This window comes from Rhipicephalus sanguineus, chromosome 8 (assembly GCF_013339695.2).
Source record: "Rhipicephalus sanguineus isolate Rsan-2018 chromosome 8, BIME_Rsan_1.4, whole genome shotgun sequence".
NCBI classification, from domain to species: domain Eukaryota; kingdom Metazoa; phylum Arthropoda; class Arachnida; order Ixodida; family Ixodidae; genus Rhipicephalus; species Rhipicephalus sanguineus.
Genome location: NC_051183.1, coordinates 16,970,878 through 16,982,133, shown reverse-complemented (window position 1 = coordinate 16,982,133; position 11,256 = coordinate 16,970,878). Strand labels below are relative to the sequence as shown.

Genomic DNA, 11,256 nt, shown 5'->3' with positions numbered 1-11,256 from the left:
CATGTTGTCTCTTGGACTCGACCAACGGGGAAGCGGGGGGGGGGGGCACAGAGGTAAAACATCCCCCCCCCCCCGCCCGCCCCTCTGATGGGGAACCCTGCGCACGCCTACGGACGTCAGCTTTTGTACTCCCGTGCAACAGTCCAGCATGGAGGTGACCCTTCTCTCCGTTGAAAAGGCCTACACCCCTGGAATGCCTTCGTGCCCCCTCAGCTGCCCTCAGCTACATAATAGGCAGTTTTAGAATAGCGTACGCAAAGCTTTGCGTTGGCTTTTCGCGCAACTGCGCATGCGCGCTAACCACTTGCGGGCTCCCGTAAAGTGACGGAAATAGCGGGCCGCAAACGCTAACGCTAACTTAGCGTACGCTATTCTAAAACTGCCTAATGATGAGGTCAGAATAGCGGAATGGTTGTCTCCATAACATCAGGCGTCTTGCCTTGCGGCAAGACGCCTGATGTTATCCTAAATGTATACATCAGTGACTTACTTTCTGGTGTACTGCTGACCCGAAGGTCGCGGGATCGAATCTCGGCCGCGGTGCTGCATTTTTGATGGAGGCGAAAATGTTTGAGGCCCGTGTACTTAGATTTAAGTGCACGTTAAAGAACCCCAGGAGGTCGAAATTTCCGGAGCCCTCCACTACGGCGTCTCTCATCATCACATCGTGGTTTTAGGGCGTTAAACCCCAGATATTATTATTATTATTATTATTATTATTATTATTATTATTATTATTATTATTATTATTATTATTATTATTATTATTATTATTATAACCACTTCCTGGTGTATGTTGCCACATCCGCATGTTTGCCGATGTCTGCGCCCTTTATCGCGGAATTGGTAACATCGCTGACCAAGCAGCTCTCAAATGTGGCCTTCTCAACAATACTAAATGCGAATTCGTTTCATGTACCCGTCACCACCACAGCGGACATAGTCGGTGCATGTATTTATTATTTGATGGGTATTAATATATGCGAGGCAAAATTTAGGCAAGAGGGTTGATCTTTTTTGCCCGCCTTGGAATTCTAGATTGATGGCCTTCGCTATTTGCGGTAAGAGATATAAACTTTGCCGAAAAAAAATATCTGCCTGCAATTTTTTAAAATTTTAAGTTGCAAAGGTGCATTTGGTAACTCGATACTTCGTATTCTTGTTTTTAATGAATACAATTTCTTGCAGTTATATTGTCAAAGGAGGAGTACTGATAAAAAAATGCGCCCGCATGCAGTTGTCGGTACGTATTAGCTTTCCCAAATCAAAAGCCCGCGTTTAAGATCGACGCAATTTCACGATTTTCATTTACTTACGTAACAACCCCGGAAGCAACGCACCTGAGTGGCTTCTCACTTACAAAACTGTAGGTCACATGCATATCTGGTCGCGATTTTGCACCCGAAACCTAGCATAATTTGTGTTACGATCGGATTTTTAAACGAAACAGGGGGGGGGGGGGGGGAGGGGGCGTAATTCCACGTGCTTTGGAACACAGAAAAGACGAACCAAAACAAAGACAGCTCGAGTTCTCGGAAACAATTTTATTTCAAAACAAGTAACTCGATCGTATAACGCTGGCAGTATGGCACCCGTTTTGTACAGCTTCGAACGGTGCAAATAAGGGTAACTCGCACCGCAAGTTCGGTAAAACTCCCGCATGTAACTAAAAGTGGGGCAGTTTTCTTAAAATCAATCGAAAACTAAAAATTAAAAAAAGAACAATTAGAGAGAGGCTTACAGCTTCTTCTGTAGGTGTTCCAGTCGGGCATGATCATGACTTCAACGAGCGAACTGTTTTAATTGTCCGCGCAATTCGTGCTCTCGCGCGCACTTGCTGAATAATCAATATTCGAGTGAATTACGGTGCATCCCCTTCTGCCTCGTCTGGACGAACGAAGCAGCACAGAGGGTTATTTTGGGACGCCCACGTCTCAACGCAGAAACACCAAAAACGGTGTATTTAACGGCGCAACTGTATGTCTCATTGCGCCAGCCGCTGTTCATATTTTTCGAGGGTCAGCTGACGCGATCTGAAAATAATCGTTGGCAGGATTACAGCCTGACTGTTTTATTTTTACGGAGAGTAATCCGTGATTTAGTACTGCGTCTTAGCGGTGTAGCGTCCGTAAACGCAGCGTTCTTACGTAGGCAAAGACCTTACAGTCGCTACTCACGCAGTAACTCGCTGTTAGTTTCAGTGCCGTGGCCCCAAAATGGCTTGCGTACGCAAGGCCTTGCGTTCCTTTGTATACTCCATGGGTGCGGCTGGGAGTACAAAGGAAGGCAGGAGCGTGAATATAAGCAAGCGGCTTGGAGTCCCCAGCAGTAAAGCTCGCTATCAGGCCTAGCTGCTTTGATTATACATCATCCCTACAACATGGTGGTCCACTAAACGGATTCAAGAGTTCAGACGTCACACGCTTGGAGAGCTAACAGCTTCTATAGAACTTGTGAGCCAGATTCGTCAGCGTGGTGAGTGCATGCGTATCACGTGGCAACAACAGCTCCGACCCCTAGCGGGGAAGCGCGGATACAGTGGGTCGTTATGACGGGCCGTCGCCATTGCAGGCGCCGTACTGGCGCTGCTGGGCCTTGTGCACGCGGCCCGAAACGGTCGTGAACTCGCAGCTGGTCGAGTTCGTGGCTGTGTCGGCGTCCAGCAGTCGGCCGCGCGTATTCGATCGGCATATGGTGGCCCTGCTGCAGCACACTTCGCGAAGGTAGACGGTGGTCACCAGAACGGCCTGCGCAAAAGAAGAGACAGAACAAGACCACTTGAAACAGTGCTTGCCTGAGCTAGTGGGTTGGTCATCGTGAGGAGGGTTTCCAACCAAACGCACTGACAAGGACAAGTTGTTCCGTGTACGAATAGAACCGATGAGCGAAGCTCCTAAGAAATGGGACGCAAACGACTATGCGCCTGATCTCGCTGCTGGCTTTCATGAAGGCGGTAGGGTGGGGAGTGGGCGGGGAGAGCGTCTGCTGCGCTCGGTGGAGGGAACGACTGAGCGAGTGAGTCTGCGGCGCGCGAAGTGCAGGGAGAGGGGACAGGTGCGAGCGGTGATGCGGCGGGGAGCTTCGACGGCGGCGACGGAACGCCGCGTTTGATTGTCTTTTTGCGCCGGCACCGGGTGGGGAGACTGCCTGCTACTACCTTCGACAAAGCGCCCGTAGTGCGCTAGAATGATGGTTGTCATTTCACAATCCACGATAAAGGTGGTGAAAATGAAGACGACCATTACAACCAGTTGTGCACATGTAGAGCTTATTTCTTTTAACCTCGAGTTTCTGGTGAGCTAGAACCAAACCGCCCAAGGCCTAAACATTTCCTCTTAAATCACCGGCCACTGCATCTTAAAGCGATGCTTAGGAGAAGGGAGCTTCGACGGCGCGGAGGGGTGCGGGCCTAAGGAGCTTCGCTCCTGAAAGGACGACAGATCAACACATCGTTGGACTAGGAAGAGACACAGTTCCTTGTCAGTACGTTCCGATGGAAATCCTCCTCACAATGAACAAGGTCACAGTTTACTAAAAGCAGGAAGCTGTAATAAGGTATAAAATTGGGTGGGGAGGAATATATTCATGATGGCCAGCGCGAACAAGACATGCATGCCTATGAATGATGAACGTACAAGACACAGGTACAGGCGTGACACAGCTAGCGCTTCAACGATGCTAGAATGTTACTGGAACATGCTTGATTGTCAATTTTGATGACAGAAGATTTCTCTCTTTTTTTTGCGGAAAAAAAAATTTTCAAAGGGGTCGGGTTGTTCACTGCCTCCCTCTCTGTTTAAATATCGTATGCATTTCCATAAAACCTGATTGCGCTGGCCATCGCAAGCAGGAAACTAATATAATAATAATATATGGGGTTTTACGTGCCAAAACCACGATACGATTATGAGGCACGCGCAGTGCATGGCTCCGGAAATTTCGATCATTTGGTGTTCTTTAACGTGCACTGACATCGCACAGTACATGGGCCCCTACCATTTCGCCTCCATCGAAATGCGACCGCAGCGGCCGGTATCGAAGCCGCGACCTTCGGGTCAGCAGCAAGCAGGAAAGTTGAGACATGAGAAGAAGCTGACACTGTCTACTGTAGACGAAAGCACTCCACACTATAGTCCTGCAGACGGCAACTCCGCTAGATTTCGCGGGCATATACTGTTTGTGCACATCCCTGCGGGATTACGGGAACTGCCTCGGGGAATAATTAATCCTACCGATCTCAGAGGCCGTGCATCTCTGCCCCTATATACTCACCACAATGGCCTGAAAGCCGAACAGCACAACGGTGCCCCAGGCGTAGCCCACGTGCTGCAGCAGGACGCCTCCGAGAGCGGGACCCGTGAAGGACCTGCATTCAGTTGCCACGGAACACGGCACGTTATTACAACCTTGGTGATTACACACGCAAAGGCTGCGAGTGTAATGTAGCCAACGGTGTCCACCATAGACTCGCACCCCCTCCCCCTAATCACCTAAGTGAGGGCGCAATGTCTACCCCATTCTTCTCATTAGCCGGACCTGTCCCGTCAATTTTTAAAGAGCAGGGTTATGGCCACGCAGGTTTCTGACGATAATGGCGGCCGTCCTTACTCCATCTTTACTCGATCCCGGAAAGCCAGGGACAAAAGCATGCCATTGCGAGAAGTACGTCATCGCTTCATTTTCATTTTTTACGTATCCATTGTGAAGGAATGTGTTTCTTGAACTCAAAGTGTGTGTGGTGCCCCCCCTCCCCCCACCTCATGGGGGGAGGGGGGGGGGGGCACCACACACACTTATCCTGGACAGTGTCGTATTCCGCCATGTCGCTACCCTCTGAGTGGCTGATGGGTATGATACGACCTTTCAGATTTCCTTAAACTGTGCGCCATTACAGAATTTGACAGTGCGGCGAAGCTCGTATCAGAATGTCACCTTGGTATTCGCCGTAGGTAGAAATATTTGATGAATCGGTACGCAATGTCGCGAGATTACTCTGCAAACTATACCTCGGTCAGATTTTAGTGTTTTCGTTACACGTGTCATTTACGCAACGCAATTTTCGTTACATTCCGAATCCGACACCAGAACTCTGCGGGAGCTGGACCTCGGGATTCAAAGTGCTCCTGCTGCATGAAAGAAACAAATGAAAGCAACACTGAGAAAAGGAAATGGCGCAGTACTGACCCGATAGACTGGCAGAGGGTGAACATGGACGAGACCAAGCCGTTGGTGGCGATGCTACGCTCGAAACCCCGGTTCCTGGAGCAAAGAACCCGGTATACGTGCACCATTCGAGCGATGATCTCTTTATTTTCTCATTCTGTGTACGCAAATACATTACGGTGGCATGCAGCGTTAAACTACTATCCAAAAAGCGCCATTCCGCATCTTTCTGCCCCACTTGTAACGAAGGTTGTTTAGGGATATAGTTAACGTATAACGGACTTTGCAAACCCGGTAGAATTGCACATCAGTGAAGAAGATATAGAAAGAGCAGAAAGTTGGACCTAGTAGGTGGGAATTTACCATTAAAGAAATTGATAGACAACTCGGCCATGGGCGTCGGCAGGGGTGGGGGTACCAAATGGGCCCTCTTCCCAAGCCACACTACAGAGGCGACGCCAGCGGGGAGCTCGGAGGGGCAACCGCCCCCCCCGCCCCTAATTTCCGCCTGTCCCCCTTTGCTCCCGCCCCCCTCAAGCGCAAACACCGTCAAAACGCAACGCACAAGATTCCCGCCTCCCTGCCCCCGTAGCAACTTGTCGTGGGTGCAACCCCAGTAAAAAAAAACAAAAAAAAAACATGACTGATCCCTGTGTCATAGTAATCGGTATAACACGAAAGTAAACGTGTTGAGCATTTGTTGGGCATTCTTTCGCCCCAACGGCTAAGGAATGAATGCTATAGCAACAAATTGTAATGTTACGCGAAGAACGGCAAGCAGCTCGAAACTTGCAACGCACTGCTCAAGCAGAAAGGACGCACGGAACGAACATACACAGGATGAGCGCGAACTGTCACAGATGTAACTTATTTTTGTGTGAGCAGCGCGCTCTTTTCGCAAAAGCGGCCGCTGCAGTGAGCGAAATGACTTTCGTGCTCTCAACGCAAGCTTGCGGAGAGAGCACAAGATGTACAAACCACCGCCATCACGAGATAAGCGCACGCACGAGTGACCACGCACTATAGGGGCGCGCATTCATCGCGACGCGTGGGGCAACGATCTTTAAAGCGCGCTCTTCTAGGGAAACGGCCGGTCATGTAGGCTCCCTACGCTCTTCGAGCCCTTCGCGCCATCTCGCTAGTGATAACGAAAACATGCTGATGTACCACCGATCTCTGAGTACCACCACCTGCAAATGGTGTATATAAATAGCTCGCCGTTAGCATTACGAAGAACGTGCCGTCTGTGGCCTAGTCGTTCTGGCCGCGCGCTGCGGAGCGAGAGGTCGTAAGTTCGACTCCCGGTGACGGAACTTTTTCTAGTTTTTTCTTTGCCATCTGTTAGTCTTTATATTTTACAACGTCATATCTGTGACGAAAATACGTCAATGAAGCCGTGGTGGACTCCGACATAAAACATTTTCGTGTTAAAAAATCTGGCACCGTCCCTGCCACACCAACACTTGCACCACCCCCGAGCAGTGCGAGGCCTAATTTACCGAAATTAGTGCGTATCTACCCCGTGAAGTTTAAAGGCGCATTGCGAGCATTGTGGTCACTGGGGCACGAGAAAATTAAGACTCACAGCGTGTACTCCAGGGTTGCCATGAATGCGCAGATGGAGGCACCACCGATGCCGATGCCAAAGAAGGCCATGGACACCAGGACGAGCCAGAGCTTCCTGCGATCAAAGCGAGGGGAGAACGGAAAGGTTACTTGGAACTGTAATCGAACCTCGTTATAACGACGTAGTATTGAGAGCATAATTAGTTCCTTATATCCGATATTAGTTGTAACAGTACAAAAGTCACAGTTTCGCCGCAACGGCGACGTAATGAATGCGATAGCAACAAATTAGAATGTCACACGAAGAACGCGGCAAGCAGCTCGATACTTGGAACGCGTCGCTCGAGCCCAAAGGACTGGCGAAAAGGACACACACAGGACGACCGCGAACTAACAACGGTCGCAGCTCGACACTTGCAGCGCAGTGCTCAAACACAAGGTAGGACACTTGAAAAGAACGCACAGGCACACACAGGATGAGCGCGAACTGTTACGGTTGCCACTTCTTCGTGCTTGAGCAGCGCGCTACAACCCAGCGCTCTTACACTTCTTTTTCTTTAAAACCCCTCCGCGTCTCCTGCTACGCGGTGGCGTTCGACGCATCGTTTATTCGGCGTTCCACATCGTCAGTGGGTACAGAAATGGGCCACTTTTTAGTGCGCGTCTGAAGGAAAATGTAGGAGCCGATGGCGCATGACCGAGTCAGCGCGCTACGGAGCCAGAGGGGTCAAAGGTTCGAATCCCGGTGGCGCGCTTCAAATTTTTTCTTCTGATTTATTTTTCTTTGTGGCTTTTATTTATGTATACGTACATGTACATATCCGGGACATGACGGCGTCGACAAACGGCGACGGCAAAAACCAGAGAGTGTCCATATAATTGCTATCGCAATAATACTTTATATAAAACTAAAGAAGGCGAGTGAATGTAATTAATTATCTGTCTATCAGCCTGCATAACAAATGGAAGGCTTCCCTTGACGCGCACGTGTAAACAATGCCTTTTATGTCCTGCCCTTGCACATACGCTCTTGAGCGATTTAACAGTTACAGTAAGAGCTCGTTAATTTGGATTTCAGGGGACCGGAAAAAATGTCCGCATTAACCAAATGCCGAATTATCGAAAGTATCAAGGAAACAAATATCAAGTGTCTATTTCATCAACGAATTTTCATTTTCTTGATGAATACACAAATAATATGCAAACCGCACATAGCCGGTTAACTACCTGATCGAACTCATGGAATCATCTTCGGACATGCGCCGTCGAGGGCGCGACATTGTCAACGTGGAGCGCCTCAAGGCCTACCATGACCTGCTCATAGTGACAAGCTGTTAGGTCGCCGGGCGGCTCCCTTTTTGTACAAGACTGATTTGGGCGAGTTGGTACATGCTTAGCAGTGGAAAAACAGCGCAAATAAGGATGAGGACGCAATAAAGATGTCAGCTGTAAGCTCAGCGCTCACCCAGTCTACTGTGTTCCTGTTCCCTTTTCGTACCCGGGGTAACTGCAGTGAAGCCTTGGAACTGTGTAATGGGTCACCATATCCAGCGCCTTCTAGCGGGTCGTCCTCTGCGGCTCCTTCCTCACAACGCCGCTCGAGCTGAGAGTCCGTGCTCTGCTTTGACTGTCACCATTGCCCATTGTCGCCGAGTGCCGATCGCCCGATCCCCGAGTCAAATAAACGTCTTTACATTATCAAAACTGACTATAGCATTGCATACTGCGATATCTTGTTCCCTGATATGTATGATGATTGTGTTCTTCCTGTACATATTGGCGGGAAAACGCAATAAATTGTTGTTAGCTTCGTGTATGTGCCCTCTCGTCTTCGTCGTCTTCTATAGCGCTGTTTCATCGTTCGTAATTAGTTTACACCAGATCATGAACAAGTTTTACTTTATAGAGCTACTACTTTACCAATTCGAACTGACATAGCGTCCGTACTTAGACTATCTCAAATGGCCCTTAATGCACCTCGACTCACGTGTTGAATGGAAAGAAGGGCGCCGGGCCTACCAGCAGCAGATACAGCAGTGTGAAGTAGGCGCCGATAGAGGTCAGCAGCTTGGTGTTGACCTGCATGTAAGAAATAAGGCGCCAAAATATATTTTAATGTTTTAACACTACGAAGAAAAACAACTGGCGAAGCTTGCACTAAGCCGCGCAAGGCGTGACACAGCAAAACTGAATGAGGGTTGTTTCTAGATTGTTTCTAGGTCGTAGCTAAGCTTTAGCTATAGGTGATGCTAGGTTGTTTCCACGTTGATTCACAGCGCAGAGAGATTCGAGCTAAACCGCAGACAGTCTCCAAGAGCAACTCCTGGCCGTCCGGATAGCTCACGCCACCGGGAAAGCTTTTGGCCTACCTGTACCTACGTGGGCAGAGCCACCGACTTAGCCCGGGGGCTTTGCCCTCCGGTCGTATTTTTTCTGGATCATAATGAAGTTCTTGCCATGCCATGCCAGTCGCAGTCACGACACATACGTTCAAACTCCAGAGACAGAAACTCGCGCTGAAACCAAGCGTTCACACCTCTCGTAGATCTACGGGCAGGTCAGCGTTGGCACATAGGCCTTCCATCGCTTCGGGGTCTTCTCGCAGCCGCCGTTGCCTTTCCCGTTCCCTAGTGTTGGGCTAACTGTTGCCTTCTTTTCTAGTACTCTAGTGGTGAGCAGTGGGATTTACTCAATTTCTGTGGCACATACCCGTTTATGATGATAGTTTCGTGATACGAGATACAAGGAACGATTTGCTAGACGGCTTCGCTGTTCAAATTGGAGTGGAGTTATGGCACGAAATGAGAGATAGACTCGTTGGTATTACCTTTAATTACCTCGATAGCGAACACTAAAGCCAGCATTAGGAATTTGAACACGTTCGGCTACCCTCGAACTCACACTTTTCCAGGATGTCCCGCCTCATGCCATTGTAATGAAAAGTATACTGGTGTGAAGTCGACAGGTTGTGTATGGCTGGCCTACCGTAATTACTCGAATAATGCTAGCTCCTTTTACTAATGTTAAATAATAATTAATGGTGTTTTACAAGAGCACCTATTTACGTCCTATAACTCTGATATAATATTCAGGGACGCCGTAGAGGTGGGCTCCGGAAATTTCGACCATTCTTTGACGGGGTTCTTTGACGGGCACCTAAATCGAAGCACACGAGATCTAGCATGTCGCCTCCATCTAAATGCGACCGCCGCGGCCGGGATTCGATCTCGCCTTACGGTCAGCAGTCGAGCACTGTAAGCACAGACCACCGCCGGAAGGGGGGGGGGTTATGTTTACTAATGTAGGTTAGTTTTGGCCATCAATATTAAGATGATTGGAGGTAATTAAAGTAATTTTAAATAATTTCTCCTGCATTCACTGCTACATTACCGCTGATTTTTGAAAGTGTCCTGTAACATAGGTACGTATTAAATCGACGGTTTCATGCACGATATGCCACGTTGTGCTATGAGCTCACCTTCTTATCGCATAGCCAGCCCCACACGGGAGTCATGAGACCGTTGCAGATACCGGGAATCATGAAGACCAGTCCCAGCACCGTGGTGGACAAGTTGAACTGAAATCAAAGGGACATATACTGAACCAAAATCTGAAAAATTCCGCGAAAATGCTGAAAATGAATTCTCAGGGTACGATTACATCGAAAAGAAGTCGTCACTTATCGAACTTTTCAGCGGGTGGTCTTATTTTCTACGTTTTTGTGAGCGTGCGCTAAGACACTCGCATAACACGAGTTGGAAGCCGTGACGTCAGGATTCCCTCATTCGACAGCGTGCCGGACAGCCAGCCGCAGTCTTTCGAAACGCGCACGCCGTCACATAGCAGCGCAGTATGCATTCATGTCGTGGTCCCTCTGCCAGCGATGAATTCACCTCTGACGATACAAAGTATTTCAACTTGCCAAGAAATTACGGTTACGAGCCTCCAGTGACAAGCGACGAAGATAATGATCAGGAGGCCGTGGATGTGCCATTTAGGCCGTCCGGGCCAGCAACGTGGTCCAACGTGCAGCGGCAGCAGTATAGATAAATTAATGTTACGGAGGATGTAAAAATTGAAGGACATTTTGTAAATTCCAATGCGTGTTCGGCGAAAGCCTGTGTCCATTCCACTGGGACCTTGGTGCCCGGTGACATGTTAACCCACCGCATGCGCATTCGGTCGCTTTTTCTGGCGTTTATTGGCATTGAAAATGACGAAATTGAAGAATATTGAAAAATATTCTTCAAAGAAGAATATTGAAAAATGAGGAAAACATCGAAATTCTACTCGGAAGACGCGACTCTTACGATAAACAGTTTATTTTACCGATTTCTGAACGGTTGGCTGTACTTTTCGATGATCACGAGCGCGCAGCGGCTGCACGCCAGTGCGCGCGGAGCTGCGCATCGACGGCCGTGACGTCAGGTGTCCCCGCGGCGGAAGCGGGGTGGACGCTTTCCTGTCATGCTACTTTCCCCTCTCCACCTTTCCTTCACTTTCCACTCTCCATTCCACAAAGGCATT

General features: G+C 49.0%; 1 protein-coding gene across 1 annotated transcript in view; it reads right to left on the bottom strand.

Annotated features, from left to right (window-relative positions):
- Positions 1-1,526: 1,526 nt before the first annotated feature.
- Positions 1,527-11,256, bottom strand: part of LOC119401466 (MFS-type transporter SLC18B1) — a 53,195-nt gene continuing 43,465 nt past the window's right edge. Inside the window, exons 8-13 of the mRNA XM_037668297.2 lie at positions 10,208-10,306; positions 8,717-8,808; positions 6,749-6,844; positions 5,185-5,259; positions 4,273-4,366; positions 1,527-2,747 (exon numbers count right to left, since the gene is read on the bottom strand). Coding sequence (XP_037524225.1) covers positions 2,547-2,747; positions 4,273-4,366; positions 5,185-5,259; positions 6,749-6,844; positions 8,717-8,808; positions 10,208-10,306 — 657 coding nt within the window. The 3' untranslated portion in view covers positions 1,527-2,546. The remainder of the gene's footprint in view (positions 2,748-4,272; positions 4,367-5,184; positions 5,260-6,748; positions 6,845-8,716; positions 8,809-10,207; positions 10,307-11,256) is intronic.